Here is a 25,209-nt window from a genome sequence, read left to right as displayed (position 1 = left end):
ACAGTAGGCAGTACCCAGGCCGGTATGACCCTGACCTAGAGTAGCATCTTACCCTCACCAAGAATGATGCCACAATATGAAGACAAGATGATCAATTTCAACAATTGGCTTAAGTACTGGTGTCATTCAAAGGGGATCCAATGCCTGTCAGCTTGGGATGATATGCTCGACAAGCCATGATGCTTCGCTAGGGATGGCTTGCACCTGTCACCCCTGGGCTTTCGGATATTGGCAAAGGCTCTTGCTACCCCCATAGTGCCTTTTTTAGGCAAGGCTCAAAATACAAACCCACCTCCATAGGTAGTACAAGGGATTAGAAACTAAGAGTAATGCTACTCAACGCCAGAAGTCTAAACATCAAGATGCATGCACTCGAAACTCTCCTTAGCATGGAGAAAATCGATATCTGTGCAGTAACAGAAACCTGGTTCAGGGCTCCCGAGAGCACCCCAGCACTACCAGGTTATACCTCATACCATTCATTTTGGCCCCAAAACTTAGACCGAACCACAAAAGGAGGGGGAGTATCGATATTCATCAAAGATACCCACACCTCCAGGTTGGTGGCAAAGCACGAAGCATCAGAGACTATCCATGTGCAACTAACAGTGGGTAAAACTGCCTTCCAGTTTATAGCCTGCTACAGACCACCCTCCCAAACCCAGGAACCCCACACGGCCTTTCTGTAAACACTGGAAAATATGAAGGTCTCTCTAAACACCATTATATTGGGCGACTTCACCTACCCAAACATAGACTGGGAGCATTACTCTAGCTCCAACACCCTAGCCCAAAGGTTCCTAGAATTTATAAACTCAAATGCTATGGAACAACTTGTTACCACTCCCACAAGAGGGGAAAATATACTGGACCTGATCATCACCAACATGGGAACTCTATGCACCAGACCAGAAGTGTATCCCTCACTGGTAAGATCAGACCATAAACTAATCTCACTGGATATTCACATCCCGACCCCACCCCCTGCCCAGAAAATCACAGTGAAAAACTTCTCTAAAGCAAATTTCACACTCCTCGAAACCGTGGTGGAATCCTTCAAAGCCCCCGGGCCTGTGGAAAATATGGCCCAGACCGCAGAATCCTTTATAAACACATTCTATGAACACCTTCAGGAATGCATGGATCATGCGATCCCAAATAAAACCAAGACCCAATCCTCCAAAGGCAGACGTCCTGTCTGGTGGACCCCAGCCATAAACAAACTATACAATAGAAGGAGGAAGCTACTAAATGATAGAGCAAAATCCCAAAAAGGGACGGCATCACTGATCAGTATTAGCAAAAAACTATGGGCACACATAAAATTGTCTAAGGCCAGCTTCGAGAGAAAAATTGCACAGGACACTAAGGATAATCACAAGGCTTTCTTTAGGTATGTTAGGAACCTGGGTGGTAATTCCCAGATATGCTCAGAATTAGTCCAAAATGACAAAAAATACACAGAACCCACAGACATTGCCAACATCCTAGCTGACAGGTTCAGTGCAAACTTCTCCCCCCTCCCCACCAAAAGGGCAAATATCTATCCCAGCAGAGTGCTGCCCCCCTGACATCTCAGATGCTCAGGTAAGAGCCGCCCTCTCCAAAGCAAAAAACACAGCATCAATGGGACCAGATGGTGTCCCGGGCTGTGTCCTACATGAACTCCAAGAAGAGCTAAACCCAAACATAAAACTACTGTTCAATCTCAGCCTTACTACAGGATATGTGCCCAAAGAGTGGCGTACAGCAACAGTGGTCCCTCTCCATAAAGGTGGTGCCTCAACGGATCCTGGAAACTATTGCCCCATAAGCCTGACTAGCTTGGTCTGCAAAGCTATGGAAAGGATCATCATGGACCTCATAAATAAAGATATTGGGGACCTACAAACACTGGATCCTACCCAGTTCGGCTTTGTTAAGGGCAAATCCTGCCTCTTAAACCTGGTTGATTTCTTTGAAACAGTCACCAAGGCCATTGACGAGGGGAAGGTGGTCCACACAGCCTACCTGGACCTCGCAAAAGCCTTCGATACAATACTCCACTCGGGTATTATAGAGAAACTTACCAGCTTAAATGTAAACCCATATGTCACAAGATGGGTTGCAAACTGGCTAAAGGACAGAACCCACAGGGTTAGAGTTGCTGGCGCCATGTCAGACTCCAAGCCGGTCACAAGTGGTGTCCCACAGGGCTCAGTCCTTGGCCCCCTGTTGTTCAGCATCTACTTCTCAGAAGTACAGGCAAACATAGGAGGACTATGGCTGACAAAGTTTGCAGATGACTGCAAACTGGGCGCCATAGTAGAAAGTACATCGGACACAGATATCCTTCAGAGGGGTCTCATGGAAACTGATAACTGGAGCCAGAGCCATGGCCTGAAGTTAAATGCCAAAAAATGTATAGTCATACCCTTCGGGAAAAACAAGGTAACCCCAAGCTACCATATAGGTGGCAATCCATTAAGCACAGAAGAGGTTATCAGGGACCTGGGGACCCAGGTTGACAGTGGCCTTTCTTTTGACACTCACATTGCTAAAGTGGTTAGAAAGACCTTCTACATTGCCCACCTGATCATGAAGGGATTCACATCCAGATCAAGTGAGGTCATTGTTCCCCTGTACTTTTCACTTATCAGACCAATGATCGAGTACAATGCCCCATTCGGGATGTATCTCACCGAACACCTGCAACAACTGGAGAGACCCCAAATGTTCCTCACCAAAAGGATAAAGGGACTCCAAAATCTCTCATATGCTGCCAGACTGAAGAAACTCCAGCTCTATTCAGTCGCATACCGCCTGCTCAGAGGTGACCTGTGCCTGACATACAAGGCCATGTCCAACCCGGAATTAATGGACATGCTCCACCTCAAAAAATCCAAATCTACCAGATCCACTAGAGCAAACTCCAGCTTTGCAGACCAGGCTTGTTAAGCTTATGGGGCGGTAATTACCAGGGTCCGTAGAGGCACCGCCTTTGTGGATTGGGACCACATTTGCCGTACGCCACTCCTTGGGCACGTATCCTGTGGTATGGCTAAGATTAAACAGCTGCCTTATATGTGGGTTTAGTTCCTCATTGAGTTCATGTAGCACGCAGCCGGGGACGCCATCTGGTCCCATTGATGCTGTGTTTTTAGCTTTAGAGAGAGCAGCTTTCACCTGCGCATTTGAGATATCTGGGAGGCTACACTCCACTGGGATAGTTATCTCTCCTTTTGGGGGGGAGAGGGGGGTGAAGTTTGCACTGAACCTGTCTGCCAGTATGTTGGCAATGTCTGTGGGTTCAGTGATTTTTGTATCATTTTGGACTAATTCTGCGCATATCTGGGAGTTTCCACCCAGGTTTCTAACATAGCTGAAGAAGGCCTTATGATTGTCTTTTGAATCTATTGCAATTTTTCTCTCAAAGTTGGCCTTGGATGATTTTATGAGTGCTCGTATTTTTTTACTAATAATGATCAAGGGTGTCTTCTGTTTTATGGACTTTGCTCTATCATGTAACAGCTTTCTCCTCTTATTGTAAAGTTTGTTTATGGCTGGGGTCCACCAGACTGGACGTTTGCCCTTGGTGGAAAGAGTCTTGGTTTTATTAGGGATTGCCTGATCCATGCAGTCCTGGAGGTGTTCGTAGAAGGCATTTGTAAGGGCTTCCGCAGCTTGGCTTGTGGTTTCCACTGGCTCGGGGGCCTTGAAGGATACCACACCAGTCTTGAGTAGTGTGAAGTTTGCTTTAGAGAAGTTCTTCACTGTGGTCTTTTTTGTTTGGGGTGGGGGCGGGATGTGGATTTCCAGTGAGATAAGTTTATGATCTGATCTCACCAATGAGGGATATACTTCCGGTGTGGAGCATTTTGTCCCCATGTTTGTGATGATGAGATCTAGTATATTTTCTCCTATTGTGGGAACGGTGACTAGTTGTTCCATGGCATTTGAATTTATGAACTCCAGGAACCTTTGGGCTAGAAAGTTGGGGCTTGAGTAATGTTCCCAGTCTATATTTGGGTAGTTGAAGTCACCCAATATAATGATGTTTGGAGATACATTTATACCCTCCAGTGTCTTCAGGAAGGCTTTGTGGGGTTCCTGAGTTTGAGAGGGTGGCCTGTAGCATGCTACAAATTGTAGAGCAGTTTTGCCTATGGTTAATTGCACCTGGATGGTTTCTGATGCTTTGTGCGTTGCCACCAACCTGGAGGTGTGGGTATCCTTGATGAATATGGATACACCCCCTCCTTTTGTGGTGTGGTCCAGGTTTTGGGGTCGGAACGCATGATATGAGGTAAAACCTGATAGTGCCGGGGTGCTCTCAGGAGCCTTGAACCAGGTTTCAGTCACAGCACAGACATCGATGTTCTCCATACTGAGAAGGGCCTCGAGTGCGTGCATTTTGAGATTTAGACTTCTGGCATTGAGCAGCATTACCCTTAGTTTCTTCCCATTTTTGTTTTCTAGGGTGGTAGGTTTAGAATTTGAGCCTTGCCTAAAAAAGACACTATGGGGGTGGCAAGAGCCTCAGCCAATATCCGGAATCCCAGGGGTGACAGGTGCAAGCCGTCCCTTGCAAAGCAGCATGGCTTGTCAAGCATGTCATCCCAGGCAGACAGACACTGGATCCCCTTTGAATGACACCAGAAATTAAGCCAATTGTTAAAGCTGATCATCTTGTCTCTATGGTGTGGCATCATTCTTGGTGAAGGAAGGATACTGCTCAGGGTCAGGGTCATACCTGCCTGGGCTACATAATCAGAGAGCTCCTCTATGTCTCTTTTCATGTAGTCCAGGGAGGTACGTCTCAGGTCATTCACACCAGCATGGAAAATGACTGTGTCATATTTGTACTTGCTGTGGAGTGACCCGAGTGCTTGTGTTATGTGGCAGATTCTAGTGCCCGATAGGCAGCTTACTGTGACCCTCTCCTTGTTCAGCCTAATGAGTGGGACATCAGTGTGTCTGACTATGGAGTCACCTATGACAAGTATGTTTGGTGTTGTGTTTGGCCTTAAGGGCTGTGACTGCTTTGCACACTGATTTTGTGGTTTATGTGTTGCCTGTGGTGTGTCATGAGGTGGCAGTTGCTTGGATGTCTGCTTTGGAGGCCTCTGCTGTTTAGGTAAATTTTTGCTCAGAGCCTCCGAGTATGACTTTGTGTGTTTATGTGTTTGATTCATTGTTGTGATAGCTTTATGTGAAACTGGTTTTGTGGTGTGTGTAGCTGCCTTCTCCTCCTGTCTGGTCTTGCCAGTCCTGAGTTGAGAGAGCTCAGCCTCCAGTTTGGCTAAATAGCTGCATCTCTCACAAGTATTTGTGTTATGTGGGAGGAGGAGAGGGTTGTCAGTGTACATGAGGCAATTGTAACATTGCCTCAATATTCCCAAATTCACCAACTGGACAGGAGAGGATGCCAGCATCTGGCCCTTCGACACGCTAGAGAAATTTAGAAGTTAGGGGTGAAACTGAATAAGAGAGGACTTAGTAAGGAAGTGGGTACTCCTGGGGTGGGGGGTTTGCTAGTGAGGGACTTTGTATAATACAGAAGTGCTAAACCTGAAAAGAAGATGCTTTTAAGACAAGTAAAAGCTTTTAGGAACAAGTGCTGCACTTTTTAGTTAAGGGATATACTGTTTAGATTACTAGTAGAGCAGTTCTAAGGGAAAAAAAGGAAGAACAGACTTTATGGAGCCAGAAAAACCTTGTTAAACCAGCGCTGCCCTATGCTGCTCTAGTGGCAACTCCGCGTTAAATCGCGCTAAAGCACTCTAAAGCGTGCTTGATAGCAGGGGCTGGAAAGAGCCAGGAATTGACCCAAAACGGCCAATAAAACTACAGTTTCAAGTCAGTAACCACTCCCACGGGGGGCAGGGAAGCAGCTCAATGTTTTACACTGCCACTGATCAACAGAGAGACTTTCCTCTAGCCCAAGCAAAAATGGCCTCACAGAAACTTACAAAACAGTTCAAGAACAGCAAGCCTGTAACTTGAACTTTTTTAAATCTCAGAAAAGTGGGAAAAAAACAAGATTTTTTTTGTTTTTGTTTTTTCAGAGATAGCAGAAGTTCACAAGTAATGTCAAGTTATAACAGTGCAGTAAATGACCCCACACAAGAGTGCTAGGTCAAAGACAGAAAATATGAAAGTTTTGAGAAAAAAAATGATTTTAAAATTAAGTGCAAACAGGAAATTCAGTAAACAGCTTTTGGCTGTGCTCTAAATACAGCTACTAATGCAGAAATCAAGTTTAACAAGCCAGAAAATGCTCAAACTAGGCAGCTATGCAGAAAAACTTATCAAATAAACAGGAAAAATACTTAAAATCTCAAAAGTGGCTCCTTTCTTCTCTCAGCGTTTTCTCCTCTTGGTGGGTGCTTCACCAACAGCCAATAAGCCTGAAAAGATGCCAAAACCACGAGGCAACTAGGTTTTAAGAGAGGAAGATGAAGGAGTTTTGGAAATGACCCCTTTTGGCCAATAAAACTACAGTTTCAAGTCAGTAACCACTCCCACGGGGGCAGGGAAGCAGCTCAATGTTTTACACTGCCACTGATCAACAGAGAGACTTTCCTCTAGCCCAAGCAAAAATGGCCTCACAGAAACTTACAAAACAGTTCAAGAACAGCAAGCCTGTAACATGAACTTTTTTAAATCTCAGAAAAGTGGGAAAACAGCAAGATTTTTTTTTGTTTTTGTTTTTACAGAGATAGCAGAGGTTTACAAGTAATATCAAGTTATAACAGTGCAGTAAATGACCCCACACAAGAGTGCTAGGTCAAAGACAGAAAATATGCAAGTTTTGAGAAAAAAACGATTTTAAAATTAAGTGCAAACAGGAAATTCAGTAAACAGCTTTTGGTTGTGCTCTAAATACAGCTACTAATGCAGAAATCAAGTTTAACAAGCCAGAAAATGCTCAAACTAGGCAGCTATGCAGAAAAACTTATCAAATAAACAGAGGTGTTTTATGTGTATTTTGAACTGGGTTGTATGCTTGTTCTGTATTTGTGTAAAAAAAAAAAAGGGGGAGTGTGGTTTGAGTAAGCAGTGCTCACTGCTATTAGAAAGGAAATGATGTCACTGCCCTTTAGTATTTAAAATGCCTTCTACTGTTTAAAATTGTATCTGATGAAGTTCCTGTAATTTTAACTTTGGGACGAAAGCACTTATTTTGTGGAGGATAAAACGATTTGTGGAGTTTCTACTTTTGGTCTACCCTGTGTCTGCCTTTCTTGGTTTTCTTTCAGAATTAGTTGGATTGCAAGAAGGAAGTAGTTTTATTGATGTAAGTAAAAAAATCCTCCACCATTTCTGAAGGTCCCAACCAAACGACAAATAAATTGTCCAGAAAACGTATATACAAATGTATGTATTGCATGAATTTACTGTTATATAGAAACTTCACCTCCCATGCTGCCATGATGATTTTGGCAAATAGAGGTCCACAAGAGGACCCCATAGCAATGCCCAAAGTCAGTTTAAAATATTGTCCTTAAAAAAAGATGTAATTATTTCTGAGGACAATTTCCATCAGATCAGTTAGGAGGTTAACTCAATCCTGGTCCAAATACATTTGGAATGTCAAATATTCCTCAAACCACTCAAGTCTAATAATATAAGGTATACAAGTAAATAAGTCTTTAACATCAGTGGTAACCAGTGTGAAATCCAGGGACTTTTAAGTGGTGGTCTGGTGGTCAATGAACTTAGCTATTCAACTGGTTTTAGACTGACCAGCATCAACAATAGTTGAGTGGAGGTTTGGATAAGTTCTTATGTATTTTAGGTACATCGAATATCACAGGTAACCTAGGAGAATCAATGTGCATATATTTATTTTGACCCTGCATGAGCATGCAAATAACACAATATGACTCTTCCAACATGAGACATTGACTTAATTGATGGAGGCTTCGAGATACATGCCATCATACAAGATATTGAGCATACACTGTAATCACACTGGTCCATTATAACCAGTCCCCCCCTTTTATCTGGTTGCATGATTCTCACATTTTTCATAGACGTGACTTCATTAAGTAAGGACACTTGCCTGTTATCTAAGTTGTTATAATAACAATTGGTCTATTGCATCAACATATTATGAAAATCAAGTTCACAAAACTCCTTAAACATAGATAAGGTACTGTGTAATTGAGGATTGTTAAATGCTGGGGACCCACATTTTATCCTGCATTTCATTAGATTCAGTATCCCGGAATAATAAACTGAAATTGAGTTTTCTTGTGAGCAGTGTTAATTCACTGACCAACTGAGTGATGTTAGCTCATTTGGAGAGAACAAAGGAATGCCCCATTCTAAACAAATCTGTTTAGTATGGTCTGTTGTTACTTTACATCTATCTACACTGGTGTTATATTTTGTTTTTGATATGTAATTAACTGCTATAGGGGTTATTGAGAGTAATTAACTGTATACTGGCTAGGGAAGGCCTGTCCCTTTCATGCCCAAACCTTCCACATTTGCCCATACATTCAGCATTGCCTCCCTCCTTAACATCGCCACACTATACATATACATCTTCATACAGAAGCAGTACCCAGCTGCTTTCCTTTCACTGACATATTACACAAATATTAAACATACCTGCCTTTCTACATTGTTTAACTCGTTTTTTTCCCATATTTGTAGGTATGTTTGTTTTGCAGAAAACAAATAGCCATGTGAGATTATGCATGCTGTAGCGATGTGAAAGGGTGGGGGTAATGTCCTTTCCCCTCTAGAAGTACTCATCTGGTACTCTACCCACCCAACTTCTAGTGTGTTCTGGAACATATGCAAGTGGGTTAAAAATGTGAAATAAGATGTTGGAGAAAAACAATTGCACTGATATAAGGGAATTCCAATCCACAACAACAATTCCTAATAAAAAAATAAATACAAGAACTTTAAGCATCATCTGAGTGGTCATTTAAGGTTTGTAGAAAGAATTTGTTCTAGAAATGATGCGACGTGCTGACAAAAATTTCCTTACAATTCATGAAAAACACATTTGTAGATTTCTGATTGTGCCTTGGCTTTCTGTATTCATTGTAAATGCAGCAATATAAATGTTTAAATCTTTCTAGATCTGAAGACACTAAGCTAAGATGTAGCTGGCTTAGGACCCATACAAGCACAACCCTTTACTGTAACAGAAACTATTCAGAACTACATCTGTGCATTTCTATAGACAAGCTTTACAACTCTTGGTTTGTATCTTACATGATGTAGTTGCATTCATTCACCATTTATTCACACTCAGCAATTTTCAACAAACAAAGAAATAAGCAGATTTCCTCACCTGGATATAAGAAATCTTCCCTTCCTGCTTTAGTTGGAGCTCTGTAGTGCATTTCAATTTGAATTCTAGAGCATCTGTAGCAGTTTTCAACTTTTCCTGGATATGCAGATAAATATTATGTCAGCAGGTTTTCATATTCATATATTATACACCAACTGTGCCAACATGTAACACAGTTCAGGGCATATGGTCATACAGCAATGGGTATAGATAAATATGCAAATCCAAATAGAAAAACATTTGACAACAACAGTCTTATAATTACAGAACAGAACTTACAAATACAGTCTAAATTATGGGTAGAATAATTTCAGGTAAAAACAGTTTGAGAAGAGTGAGGAATGGAGACATGTTTGTAAGACATTAGTTAATAATGTGCAGCTTAACTGATGCATGTCCTTAATATCAGTTCATACTGCAGCACCATCACAGTTTTTTTGTTCGTTCACCTTTTCCATAGCTGGCCATCAGAAGCCACCAATATTTTTCCTTATTTATTGTGTATACAGGACTCCCTTCCCTTAGCCCCCACTAAGATCAACTTAACTGACATCCAGGGTCAGTGAGGAGATAAAGAACACTAGTGCAACATCACACTGCTACTGGGTAGTGTGCCATAACCTCTCCTAACTCCTGACAGCACTGAAAGCACTGCTTAGAGGGTGTATCAGTAGGTGAATGCCCATTTCTGCTTGTGCTCAACCTCTTACTAAGAGGTACACCCACTTTGCAGTAAACAGATTGTTAGGCATGTAACCTTTTTATATTGCACCAAACCTAGACTCTCTCTCTCTTCTCTCTCTCTCTCTCTCCTCCTAGGATAGGTGAGCCAACATCACTCACTGACTCGGTCACTCACTCCGATCATCCCTCATACAGTCTCTCCAGCTCCCATGTTGCTAGTTGATTAATGGGTCATCAGGATCGTAGTAAGGGCTTTAAGCCTCTGTGCCATGGGACCACTTGCATGTATCATCACTGTTTTTCTCTGTGTGTTTTTAAAACACCTTTATTGAATTATTACTTATGACACTAGCAAACTTACATTTATATAAGAAAATAAATCACATTAACATGCTCATTGTTACAAACATTATATATCACATGTTTTTCTGTACAATATCATCAATCCAACATTACATAAATTGCTCACTTCTTGCCTTCCCTTAAACCTTATTCATCCTCCAAAACATTTTTCTCTATATACTGTTCCCACAATTTACATTTTGTCTATGTAATTTGCTTCTACCCTTTTCTAAAGATACAACTTCTATATCTTTTATCTCTGTTATAATATTCACTTCTTCAAATATGGTTGGTTTAGATTTTAATTTCCATTTTCTAGTAAGTGTTTTTTTTTGGCAGCCACTAGAATTAAACTTAACATGGCCTTACTATGTCTAGACAATTCAAATTAAGTATACCAGCTCAAAAAATCATTTCCTTAGTTACACCCATTTGCTTCCCCAGTATTTCTGAAACAGTTAAGTACTCTGTAGGGAATTTTTTAAGTCTGCCAACTCATTACACCCCAAAACATATGTTCCCAGTTAGCTCTTTCTTCCCCATCACACCTCCAGCATTTGCCAGCTACCTGAGGAAAAAATTCTTTGGAGTCTACTTGGGGTATAAAAATCTCTATGCAAACACTTCAGAACAAAAATTCAAAATCTTCTAGACTCTGTTGCATACTTGAGAGCCATACATATGTCCTATCATTTTTTTTTTGTGAATTGCTTATCCAGTCTCTGTCTTCTGACTCTTTTCTAATCTCTACTGATTGAGTCCTATAGTTATTATGTAATATTTTATATGCCCTACTAATTTTCCTTTTTTTAACAGCAGCTTCTGTTCTTGATTCAACTAAATACTCTAGCAGTGCAAGTCTTCCACATAGATCCTCTTATCCCTTTCTATACTCTGATATCAATCCTGGCTTTCTGGCCTCTTCCCATTCTGTTACCTTTCCATCTCTAATTATTTGCTCCCAAAACCTTGCTTCATTTATCAGTATCCACCAGTAAATTCCAGTTTCTTTCTTGCCTATTCTGTGTAAACCTAAAAGGAGTCATTCCTGTTGGCAAAATCTCATTTCTACATTCCTTTGTTGGCTTAGTTCTTAGAATACTAACCGCATCTTTATGAATATAATATTTTACCCTTTTTAATTTCTTCAAATTTTTTGGGTTTCTAATACCATGAGGGGAATGGACCCAATTTCTAAGTCAAAGTATGATTAAAGTTCATGAAATTAGTATTGTTTGAATCTTTGATGTCAGCCAGGAGTGCTCTTCGTAGCACTCACAAGGTGCCCAGTAATGACTCCTTCTGCAATTTGTATGGAGTTACATGTATCAGTAACATATCTAAATATGAATGTAGATTCTTTTTATAAGACCCATTACTCCTACTACTATTGGAAATGTCTGAGTATCTTTCTTCTACACTGCTCTCATTTCTGCCTACAAATTCTGATATTTTATGATTTTGTGTCTCATTGTATCCAAGACACTGCAGTCACTGGGTGTAGAGATTTCAATGATCAGTGCTACTTTTGTCTTCTTTTCATGGACTACTATATCTTGTTTTCTCACATCTGTCTTTTGAACTGTTGGTAATGGGTGATCCCATGTGATGTAGACTTCATCATTTTCTGTGATGCTTTGTGGCTCATGTGTCCAGTGTTTTTCAGCTACTTCAGCAACAGTATTGCCACAGTATTATGCTTTTCAGTATACAGTCCTTCTGCCATTAGTTTGTCACAACCAGCAACAAGGTGTGTAACTGTTTCCAATTCTGTTTTACAAAACTTACATTTGTCTGTTTATCCCACATATTCAATGGATTTTGGAAACGTAGTCCACTACTTTGGGCCGCCAGTATTACCCTTTCGTCTTTTGATTTGAATTTGCCTCTTGTTAACTATTTCTGAATTCAATCCTGATCAACATGAGGTTGTTCCAGAAGTTTTCTATACTTGCAACTATATTTATGCATTAATCACATTTCCTGTCTTCTCATCCAATCCTTCACCTTATATTCTTTCTTATGTTGTTTTTTTTTGGCACAGTCAGTTGCTGTCTGATTTCTTATCTACTTCTGGTTTGATTTCCATTCCTGCTTGATGCCGATATGCTTTTGCTAGACTAAGAAGGGAAGTCATCTTAGATTTATTCTCCTCATGTTTCAAAACTTTCACTATGCTTGGGTCCTTTGAGGTCATCAAATATGTATGTAGTCCCACTACTGCAGACCTATAGATGTAATCAATTTCAAGGAGGCTCATACCTCCTTTGGAACAGGGAATATATAATCTTGGTATGCACTGATTTTTATAAATCATTTGATGAACATGAAGCATCTTTCTTGTTTTCCTGTCTAATCTATACAACAACTTTTGGGGCCAGTCAATCATGCCAAAGCTGTAAGTTAGGACAAGAAGAGCAAATTGGTTTATAGCTTGAAGTTTGTTCCTAGATGTCAATGTTGTTTTCAGTATTAATTTAAGTCTTCTAAAATCTTCCTTATTGAGTTTTATTTGCATTTGTTCATGTTTTATTGTTAATCCTTCATCAATTCCCAAATATTTATACATTCCCTCTTACTCAAGTTCTTTTATATCACATTCTTGTCCCAAACTGATGTTTTCTTAGTGCTGCAGCTTTCCTGCTTTAAAGGTTGCTTTTGCACATTTATCAAGACCAAATGACATTCTTATATCATCTGATAAAGTTTTGACTACTTGCTGTTGTGCTTTCATAATATTCTGTATGACTGTTGTTATTCTCCATAAGGATTTGCATCCAAAATCCCATCCTCTCTTTATTTCTTGAATTTCCTGCATACTTCATCTTCATCATTTTCCACTTTGAGTTGTAGCTTTCTGCTTGTGTTTTGTACAAATGCCATAGCTGTGTTGTTCTACAATATCCTTCAAATCAATTATTCCTAAACCACCTTGTTCTATTGGAAGGATCAGCTTATCGCAATGGAATCATGCACTCTTCCCTGCCCAGATAAGTTAACCACAACTTGTCTTATGGCTGATAAATATGTGCCTGACCTCTGTCTAAAACTAAAGGGACTAAAAGCATTGCCACTGCTTGTATTTTGCTATTCATATCCACAGAAAATAGCTTCCAGTTTTCAATTTTTGTATTATCTTTAGTTGTCTCTTTCCACATATCCTTCCCTGCCATAACAGAATCCTTTTTAACACATAGTCCTAAGTATTGCTAAACCAATTCATGTGTGGTTGTATAGTTTACAGCTATAGCGTCTGTTTTATCTTCATTAATTTTATATCTTGATAAAACTTCATACTATCTCAAAATGTTTCACAACACTGAGATGTCCTTCAATTGTTTTATCAGGTACAAAATAATATTTTCTGCAAATAAAGCAACATTTTCTGGATTACCATACCAATTGTATCCTTCATTTTCTGAGTCTCTTATTTTCTTTGCCAATGGTTGTAAATATAATGCAAATAAAACAAAAGAGGAATGAGGATACCCCTGCCTGGTTCCTCTATTCAGATACAACTTATCAGACAGGAAATCTCCCACTTTAATTTTTACCTTTGATTCCTCATATATCTTCCTAATTAACCTCACTGTTGTGTTACGGAATTCAAATGCTTCCACTGCCCTACTCAATAAATCCCAGCTTACTCTTTAGAATGCTTTCTCTTCATTAAGATCCACTAACAACAGAGGTATTTTCTTGCATACTGCTTCCCTCTGGATCATAATTGTTCTATTAATGTTGTCAAACTTTTGCCTCCCCTCCACAAAACCACATTAATCCATATCTATCCATTTTGGCAACACCTTTTCCATTCATTTAGCTATTTTAGGCATAAACACTTTATAGTCAAGGTTTAAAATTAAAACTGACCTATATGAAGCTAGATCTGATGGGTCTTTACCATCTTTAAGTATTACAGCCATCACAGTTTTTTCCAGAATGTTGGTGCTATTGGTGCTTGCTTTCCTTTTAAAATACTTTAAACAAAACCTTCCAGAACTTTATCACTTTCTTCCCTCCTAGCTTTCAAACTTCCACAGGAGTACCATCTATTCCTGGAGACTTCCCTGCAGATTGGTTATACATCAACACGTTTTCTCATCCCTACTTTTTCTCATCATTAAATTGATAATGCAGTACTGCTGAGCCATTTCACATTACATCATTCTTGACACCTCTCTGGTTCCCAGGCTAACAAAAAGTCACAATTTATATTTCTCTGTAAGCTGCACCTAGCCAGGAAGCCACATCAATAAAAGACAATTTTACATGTAAAATCTTGCAATTATCTTTATCTTAATAACAATAGAAAGAATTTGCTGGTCCAGACATCCTATCTCCGAGTTTGAGATCAAACACAGTTGTAAGATTCGTTACTTAACAGCTTTCCTCCAGCAGGGTGCACTGTGGTTACATTTTTGTTGCTTAGTACAACATATAGTTTAATCATAACACACAGTTCTCTTTACATTTGTAGAACAAGCCTGTGGATTGCATTAATATTTACAATGACATAGAATTATTTACAAAATTCTATCTAGCTAGGCTGGCAGCTTTCACAGTGTCACACAATCTATCACTATTAAAATATGAGAAAACCAAGATCATGAAACAAATGGGTCAAGCTGAAGACATAAATAAAGCAATGGTCCTGATAACAAAATCAGTTTAACAAGGTAAGTCTTTCAGTTCTTGTAGAGAGTTAAGGCTGTGAGCTGTAGATCCTGTGGTACAGAGTTTGATTCCTTCAGCCCTTGCTTTAATATTGCATCACACTGAGCCATTCACTTAACCAGACATTGCTCAGGGTAACCTCTGAAGAGGGACTGTGTGCTTAGTGGGTCTACCTTCTTAACAAATGGGTGTTGTTATTATTAATTCTGGTAGCTGGCAGAGAGTGTTAAATCTGTGAGCTGTAATTCCTGTGGTGCAAGGATTGATTCCTTCAGCAATCATTTGTCTACTGTGCCACCTTGAGCAAATCACTAAAGCAGACATTGCTTGAGTGCAACTGGAAATTTGTCCTATGCCCATCAGTGATCCCCTGGACTGCAAGCCTAGTACCTACCTATGAGCCTTTGAGCCTATAAATGATAATGATTATCCTGGATATAGAGAGATGGGCTAAATTGAAATTCAGTACTTTGGCAAGATGTTTAGCCATTAAAATTAATAATTTTGGAAATATTTTTAAGTATTCAGCAGCCTGGTATGTGAAGTCATGTCATTTCCAAAAACCTATCTGTACAACAAATTATTTTGTAAAGACCAGTAAAAAACTGGAAAATTAACTTTCTCACAGTGAGAGAATCCAAGTGTTTAGAAGGATTTAAGGTATCCAGTTTCATAAGATAATGTTCGGTATTACATTTTAAAGACTCCTCAGGAATGCTCACCATTCTAGAGCGGATTTCCACAGGACTGATTTTTTGACAAAAGTCATGCTGCTTAGTTCTGGAATTAACACTAGGACTTTTACTCATCTGATTCCAAAAATTCCATATTCCATACTTCCTCTCTGTGTATTAAACTCAGACTTACAGGAACAGGGTGGTTGAAACTATTTGAGAGGGAACTGATAATCTTCTCACCAATTAGTGATGCATCCTGATTTAATATTAGTGTTAAAGATTAAACTAAATACATTCTTTATAAAGTACAGCTACCTTTAACTAATGATCTTCAAATAAATTTGTTGAGAATCATGATCACACAAAATACACTCAGTAAAGGACCACATGCCTTACAGAAAGTTTTGACTGCAAAGTCAAACCCCATCCATTTTCAAGACTTTATGAGTCTTTAGTTTCTTACTTTAATTCGGTATCCATATTCTCCAAGTTTTAGGCCCATGTTCTAACATCCAAGAATAAACCTGAGCAGGGCTGAGGTAGTGCACAGTTCTATGAAATGTATTATTTTTTTAAGCTATACTACATATAAATGATAAATGTCGACCACAGTGTTCAAGTAAAATGGCAATAAGGCACCAACCAAGAACCCGTTGACAGTGTAGGCAAAAACCAAAACACACTGTGAGTAAAATAATTAAAATAGATTTATTCCACCACACAACAGCGACAAGAAAAGCAGCAAACAACACTTGGACTAAGCGCTGTCACCAGATCCACTGGCTTCTTCAGAGTCCTAATTAACATCCCAACTTACTTCCAATAAATACTAGTAAATTGCCAACACCAATCAATTTTCCAATTAATCAATCCTTAACAACTACAAAACATACGTCTTAAAGCTGTATAGTGATTTGGTACAACTAGAAATTTTAAAAATAACATCAGCATAAAATTGTTAATAAATATACAATAAATTAAAATAATATAAAAATGAAAATAAATATAAATAAAATTACTTTTCAAAATGTCATCTCTTAAAAGTGATATTAATTCATATGAATGTAATTTGCCCTTAACAAACTGTAAACAATATTTCATGTCATTGAATGGTTATATTTTGTTATGTTAACACAATTTTTACTATAATCTTGAAACTAACCTTCCTAACCTTAAATGAATAATATTGAGTAATATATATTGTAAAATAATACTTACTAATGAATAAATAAATATTACAATGAATTGCAGTTCATATTAAACCTGCCCTAAATTTCAACAAAGGTTTTAAAGAAATGTTTTCATTAATCCCAGGTGACCTAGTGGCATTTAATCTAATCTGCCACTCCATTTCACGTAACGCCACGTGGTTTTTAATGTCACCTTGGTAATCAGAATAGACCCTGTCAACTATAAAGAACAAAAACTTTTTAAACTCATGACATTTTTGAGAATGTAAGAAGAGTGCGTTATGTTCATCCCTTCTTCTTATAGAACCACAATGCTCTCGAATTCTTTCCTTTAAGCTTCTCGTTGTCATGCCGACATAAAATGTGTCGCATGACATACAAGTTGCTATATAAACACAATTCTTGGTTAGACAATTGCACATACCTGGACAAGCTATAGTTCGCCTAAAACCTTTTACAATGATGTAAGCCCCAATAGATATATACCTACACCATTTACAACAACCACATTTATTCATGAAGGAACGTCTAGTGTCACCCCTATTTCTTTCCAAAATGTCTTTTAAATTAGAACCCCTACTGAAAACTATGGTAGGGGTATCACCCAGTATATTCCTTGTGTCTCTACTCAAAAAATGCTCCCATAAACTGTTCAAACTTGAACGAATGCCCAAGGAGACCTCATTGCATTGTAAAACAAGTTTTGGACAATACCCAGGATTGTTTTCCTCCTCCAAGGCTTCGTTTACATTGTTACATACAATCTGGGAGACTTTTGCTTTCAAGATTGGGACATACCTGGTGTTACTCTTTTTGTATACTTCTCGTTTGGTTTTAATTAACAAACTTAAAGGGTAACCCCTTTCAAGAAATAGACCAATTAGTCTGTACATCTCCTTTTTGTACACCGTGTCATCACTAATTAACTTAGATAGCCAAATCATTTGGCCCTTTACCAATCCCTTCCTTTGATGTAAAGGGTGACAACTTGTAAAGTGCAACATGGAGTTTGCATAACTCGGTTTTCTATAAATGTTACTGTTGAGCCCTGAATCTATTTTAATTATTTTACTCACAGTGTGTTTTGGTTTTTGCCTACACTGTCAACGGGTTCTTGGTTGGTGCCTTATTGCCATTTTACTTGAACACTGTGGTCGACATTTATCATTTATCCTGTGGATTCCTGTGTTGGAGTCGGAATTTCTCTGTATACTACATATAAATTAACATGTTTATATGAACAACATTTTATTTTAAATTAATTTTTTGCACGATAAAAATTAAAAAATGTGCATTCCAGTCTCACACACATTAGAGATAATACAGATGGAAGTCATCTTAAGCCATTTACACCAGAGTAATCTACAAGCACAAGTAGAAATGTTTTAGAGATTGGTGGCTCCATATTTACACATATTGATTTTATACTCTTGAGGCTAGATAAAATCAGTGTGGAAGGGAGCTGTCTCTCAGAATGCAAGACTGTAGATGGTTCACAGGTCATGAAAATCCCTACATCAGATAAATATGATTACACCAAGGTCTTGGTCCATGTTGGCGTAAATGTTCTGGCACACCAAACTTTGAGGGATATGCAGCGGGATATGACAGAACTCTTCATGCATGTCACAAATGCAGGAACAGTTTTAAGTGGAAGCTTTCAATCGCCAAGAATTATGCCAAAGTATAATGAAAGGATGATTGGCTTTAACAAGTGGTAAAACATCTCTTGTCATTCTACAGGGATTCTGTAAGTATCAGCATGAGCTGAGTTGTTTGATATCCATACTTACTTTGCCAAGGACAGTTTCCACCTCACAATCCAAGGCTTCTGCATATGCAGGAGCGGCCTTAGGTCAACTGGTGCCCTAGGCAAAAGAGCTCCATAGCGCCCCCACCACACCATCCGGTGCCCCCATCCTGGTCTACCTACACCAAATAAATACTGGAAAAGTGCCCCTATTTGAGCGGCACCCTAGGCAGCCGCCTAGTTGACCTGTGCTAAGGTCAGCTATGTGCATACCAGTGAAAGCTTTTGCTACCCCCAGTGCACCTTTTTAGGTAAGATCCAACTGATAGATCTTCAACCTAGTTTCCAAAGAAACCAATCACTAGACCACATCAAAGTGGCTCAATGTTATGCTGGAAGTCTAAGCAGCAAAATGATGGACCTTGCAGCCCTCCTGCACTTGAAGAATATCCACATATTTGTTGTTACAGAACTCTTATCTAAGAGCCTGGTGACCAGTCTTTCAGTACCTGTATTGTGCACTTACCACTCATTTAGACCTGTTGGAAAACATTATGGTATATCTATTATTTGTTAGATACCAAAATACTTCAACACAGATACTTAGATATCCACAAGATAAGCTTTTCAAGATTCAAATCACACTACATATGACTGGTTATCAGATCAGAGTATGTTACAGGACTCTCTCCAAGTCTCCAGAAAATGAAATAGCATTCTTGAGTATTCTCAATGAACCTACTATAGGTAGGAATGTTGATAGCTTAGCTGATTTAACTACCCAGTGATGAGCTGGTGGCCATAGTGGTGCAGCAGTTAGTATTGTCACCTGACAGCAAGAGCTTTTCTGGTTTGATTCTTAGCTGAGGTGGCCTCTGTGTGGAGTCTGCATGCCCTCCCTGCAGTCACGTGTTTTTTCTCTGGGTGTTTAGGTTTCCTCTCACATTCCAAAGACATGCAGAAGGTGGATTGGACACTCTAAATTGGCCATGGGGAGAGTGTATGTGCCAGTGAGTGGTATGAATGAACTACCACAGCAGGGCTAGACACCAGGTGGTATAAACGTTGGTTTGAGTTGATTGTCACTGCTGAAGTGACACCCAACCCCATGTGCAAAATGTGAAAAGGAGTTGAAGATGGATGCATGGATGGATGGATGGAGGGATGGTTGGATGGATGGGTGAACTGAGAGACCTATGCTACCATTATAGGATGTGCTCACAACTTCTTAGATTACATAAAAAAAACTCACTGGCCCAGATTGGAAATGAACCCATAATAGAAAAGAATATACTCAATCTGTTTCTAACAAATGTAGCATCTGTATATACCATCCGCAAGGTGTCCCCCTCTCAGGTCAAGTCAGACCACAGTCTTCTTCGTCAAAATCTCCAAACTGTCAGTAGTAAACGTAACAGATTTCAGACTTCGACTTTACAAATCTCTTAAAATTCAACAATGAAGTTTCCAAATATAAGTGTAACAGTATCACTCAAAATATCAAGGAGTTATACATACAAGATCTACTTGCACCTGGACAAATGTATTAACTTGGCAGCCCCAACTAGATCCAAGAAAATGGGGGAATTTAAAAGCAAATCCACATGGTGATCCACAAACAGTAATAAACTATATAACAAAAAGAAGAAACTCCTTAGCATAGCAAAAAAAAAAAAAAAAAAAAAAAAGACTCCAAAATTAAAGATAACGTTAAACAACTAAATGTGACACTAAAAAAGTACATCAGAAAAACAAGGGCATCCCGTGAACTCATACTAATTATAGAGTATTTAAAAAAATCATATATTTATTGCTCAGTCATTCACATACATTTCTGAATATACAGCTCGGTTTACAATCAAAATATCAACGTTCATGAACGGTCGATATTCCAAAAATGATGTCATCTGGTTTGCATACTAATGAATTACAACGTTGACGCTCATGATCGGCATCAACAGAGTCAACATTCTAACATAATGGCAGTATAGGTGCCAATGTATGTTAAACACCTACACTGTAATGAAAGTTTTAGCAGGGGGAAAGCCCCCCTGTGCCCCCCACACCACCCACAAATTAAATATTCTAACTCCGAGATCGCACTACATTGAGGAAAGGGATATATTTCCCAATTTGCACTGTACCGTGATTCTGCTCAGAACATCAAGTTCATATCAGCGAATGTTCAGATCAGTGAATGCAGACTTGCATTCGCTGATATCTCAGCTCGATATCCTAATAGTTGGCAACACGGAAGTCGACAAATTAATCCTCGAATTTCCACATTTGACTAACCAATTTTCAACATTTTCATAATAAACCATACAGCTCTGCTAACTGTATGTAGGGATATTTTACAGTTGTTTTACATGGATAAAAATATTGGACAAATGTGAAATTATTTGCTTAGCTTTAGTTACTAATCAGTCAGCAGTTCTTGACTGATAATTTAATTGTTAATTACGGGTAATTTATTTTGAATTAATAGGACAGTATATAATGAGTATGAAATGGGTGTGAGCTAATATAAAGTCCCAAATAGGGATGAAAAACGCGGTGATCTTGTTAAGAGTTTAATGTGCTTTTACTATTTTACATGGATTATTTTACTATATTAAACTTTTTTATCCTGAGGATCCCTAGGCTCTATTTGAACATTTTTGTGTACTACATCTCTACAGTGCCTGTCGGTGATTTGTATTTGGTGGAAATGAGAAACGAGTCTTACTTGTTGGTCCAGGGACTTGTGGCTTCCTTGTATCAGAGACAATTTAAAGAAGCTAAAGAGAAAAAGAGCAAATACTTCTTTGGTTATTAGATGAAAATTAAAAGTATCACTCAACTTTGCTGCGATCTTATTCATAATGGCACTACCTCCTCTCATCTCTTGCAATTTGCCAACATACTGGAAACAATGAATTATCAGCTTCACTCCAGGGACATCTATTCCAAGATCACTTACCAGAGATGGAATGAGGCCATCAACTATCATGAAAGAATATCTACTGATAGTACTGTCTAAAATGAATCTGACTTCATCCATAGGTGCTGATAACATACCTGCTTGCCTAATGTATAGCACTAAACAAGCACTGGTGCACTCACTCTTCCCCTTCTTTAACCTGACCCTAGCAATCGGCTTTGTCCCACAGCATATCTTAACCTCTCCAAAACATTTGATACCATAGAACATCTTAATATAATAAACCAGCTGAAGGAGTTCCAGCTTGACCCATATGTATCTAAGCAGCTTGTCAATTGGCTTAGGAACAGGACTCGCACAGTAAAGGTATGGGAGAGCACTCTGAGAGCATGAAGATGACCAGTAGCATTAATCTGGTATCTGTGCTGGGACCTGCATTGTTTGGTGTCTACTTCTCAGATATCCATCAGGATCTCTGGTTAAAAATGTTTGAGGATGATTGTAAACTGGGAGTCATCATCAAGTACCCCTCAAACATACAGGCACTCCAACAGGAAGTTACAAAAAATGGGCTCAAACACAACATTAAAAAGTACAATACAGTAGCATTTGATAAGCAAACAATAGCTCCAGCTTATAATATACATAACATCATCATCATCATCCCCTTTTTCCCATTTTTTCTACATGGGGACGGGGTTATATGTTAATTTCATCATCTCTCTCAATTCAATGCTACACTCCTGCCTTCTTTGACACGCATGCCTGACTGTTCCAGATCTTCTCTCACACAATCCATCCACCTCTTTGCTGGATGCCCTAATTTCCTCTTACCTTCTTCCTGTCTGTCTCAAGTCTACTTTACTAGATTGTCTTCTGCTTTTCTGCACATGCAAAAAGCGCTCCAACTCCAGCAAATCACTACTAGACAGATAGCTACGAATAAAAAATCTATATTTATTTTATTTTGCTGGTTTCCATGGTTTTCTGCACATGTGCCTGAACCACTGTTATCTGTTCTCTTTGATCTTTTCTGCAATAGGAGCTACTTTGGCTTCTGTTCTCATGCCTCTTTGTCTGTCCCACAGTGTGCATCGTACCACCTGTTTAAGGCACTTCATTTCCATCTTTCTCATCTGCCCTGCATTTACTGCCCAGGTTTCTGGATCATACGGTAGTACAGGTCACACTATTGTTTTTTACACCTTAGTTTTCAGCTTCTTTGGCATTCTGATGTCATATACTACACCTGATACTCTTGTGCTAGTTGGCTACAGCCCCTCTGATTCTAGCTTTGACCTCTTCGTTTTTACTTCCCTTCTCCTCAACCACCTCTCCCAGATATTTGAAGCTTTTAACTTGTTCCACTATCTTGCTTTCTATCTCAATTCTCAGCTTCGGCTGATCTCCCCAATTTGCTGCCATTACCACTGTCTTATCTGTGCTTAGTTTCACCTAATGTGCCTTCAGTTTTGCATTCTATTCCCTTATTCTTTACAGAGGTTCTTGCGCAGAGTCTGCCTGTAATGCCACATCATTTGTATACAGCAGCTTTGTTGATCTGCCCCCTCTGACTTGTATGCTAATGCAATTCATCACCAGTATGAACAACAGTGAGCTCAGAGCTGAACACTGATGCACACTCACTCCCTCTGGGAACCCCTCTGTGAGGCAGAATATTGCCCATACTTGAGTCATTGGATATTTGCACATAGCCAACACTAATTCTACCAATGTTTATGGGACGTCAAACCACTGCAGGACCACCCAAATCAGCTTTCTTGGACCTTGTTATATGCTTTCTCCTAGTTTAGGAATGTCCAATCGGATCCTTTTTCTCATCTCTAGCTTCTTCTTCTTCTCAACTATCTGTCTCACTACAAACATAGGTCAGTTGTGCTGCATCCTGATCTGAATCTAAACTGCTCATCTCCCATTTTACTTTCAAAGACTCTGCATATCCATTTATCAATCACCCTCTCCAGAACTTTCATGCGACAATTCAGGAGTTTGATACCTCTGTACTGCTCACAGTTGTGGATCTCCCCTTTGTTCTTGTACACACTGGCATGTGTATGCTTACTCTGTGGTCATCTGGCATATGACGTTTTCTCCACATTGCTATGAGTAGCCTTCAATATGCCATTTCTCCCCCATATCACCCAGCATCTTTATCATATCTGCTGTGACCTCATCTGAGCCTGTTGCTTTCCCTGACTTCATTTTCCTTAGTGCTATTCTTACTTTTTCTTCTCTCATCATAGGCTGTGTCTGGGGCAGTACAGATTCTGTGGGATTTTTCTTCATTCAGACACTGATGGAAATACTCCTTCCATCTGCATTTGATGTCCTGTGGATTAGTGAGCAGGTTGTTGCTGGTATCCCTTGTGAAGGGTGTCTGACTATCTTCTTTATCTTTCTGTCTTTGCCTCGCAACCTGGTGCCCTAGGCAAAAGAGCTACATAGCGCCCCCCACCACACCACCCGGTGCCACCTACTGAGTCACTTTCCAGAAGCTGGAAGAGTCCATCCAATGCCCTGTTCTTTGCTATTGCAACTACTTTATTAGCCTCTTTGTTAGCCAACCAGTATTCCTTTCTAGCTTGATCTATCTTTTCTATTTACCACTTTATCCTGCACTCCTTCTTTCTTTTGATGACTTCCTGGAAGTCTGCTTTTCACCACCAGCTTTCCTTACATACCTAATTTCCATACCTGGCTCAGCCACACATTTGTTCTGTAGTCCTCACACATGCTGTTTTCAAGTGCTGCCATTCTTCTTCAGCTCCACCTATTTCCTCTTCTTCTTGGGGGGCTAGAGTCCTGAGTAATTCCTTGAACTGTTGTACTTTCTCTCCAGTCAACTTCCAAGCCTTCAGCCTAGTCTCTGTTAACCTAAGAGCCTTCTCTGACCACTGCTTGATGCTGATTGTAGCAACCAGTGATTTATGCTGTGGGCCAACTGTTTCACTGGGGATGACTTTGCAATCATTGATGTTGTCCTACTGCTCTTTCCTTACCAGGAGGAAGTCTGCCTGAGTTGCATGTTGGCCATTCTTGTATGTGATCTTGGGACTGTCTCTCTTTCTGAACCATGTGTTGGCCACTATCAAGCCATTTGCCAGACAGAAGTATAGATTGACCTCTCCTTTTTCATTCCTGTTGCCCCACCCATGTGGACCAAGGCAGCCCTCATATCTTGTTCTGTCTGCCCCAATATTTGCATTCAAGTCACCCATTATCAACACCAATTCATATTGTCCTGCATAAACTAACAGGTCCTGCAAAATCTGTCTGAATGCACTCTTCTCTTCACTATCCCAATTCTTAAAAATGAAAAGACAGTTACAGACCTGGGCACTTGGATGGATAACTCGCTCATATCTGAATATTATCATATTGTGAAAGTGGTTAGGAAATCCTTTTACCTTGCACAGCTCTTAGCAAAGAGTATTTCCTCTAGCTCAAAAGAAGTCCTTACCTCCATGCAATCTGCACTGATTTGGCCCATTGCTGAGTACAACCCCCTTTTTGAAGTGTACCTTCCTAAGCATACTAAGCACTTGGAAAGACCCCAGATGTGTTCATCTACAATGATCATTGTCCTAAAAGACCTAAGCACCCAAGACCAACTGGAGGTTTTATCTCTGTATTCAGCGTCATATAGA

The 25,209-nt window shown here is 39.5% G+C and overlaps 1 protein-coding gene across 1 annotated transcript in view; it reads right to left on the bottom strand.

Annotated features, from left to right (window-relative positions):
* Positions 1-25,209, bottom strand: part of LOC122814307 (E3 ubiquitin-protein ligase TRIM39-like) — a 143,385-nt gene that overhangs the window by 40,975 nt on the left and 77,201 nt on the right. The window contains exon 2 of the mRNA XM_044086894.1: positions 9,299-9,394. Coding sequence (XP_043942829.1) covers positions 9,299-9,394 — 96 coding nt within the window. The remainder of the gene's footprint in view (positions 1-9,298; positions 9,395-25,209) is intronic.

The sequence above is a fragment of the Protopterus annectens genome, chromosome 10.part0, assembly GCF_019279795.1.
Source record: "Protopterus annectens isolate FY-2018-M chromosome 10.part0, PAN1.0, whole genome shotgun sequence".
Taxonomy (NCBI): Eukaryota; Metazoa; Chordata; order Ceratodontiformes; family Protopteridae; genus Protopterus; species Protopterus annectens.
The sequence above is the reverse complement of the archived record's forward strand: the minus strand, read 5'-3'. Positions and strand labels throughout refer to the sequence as shown.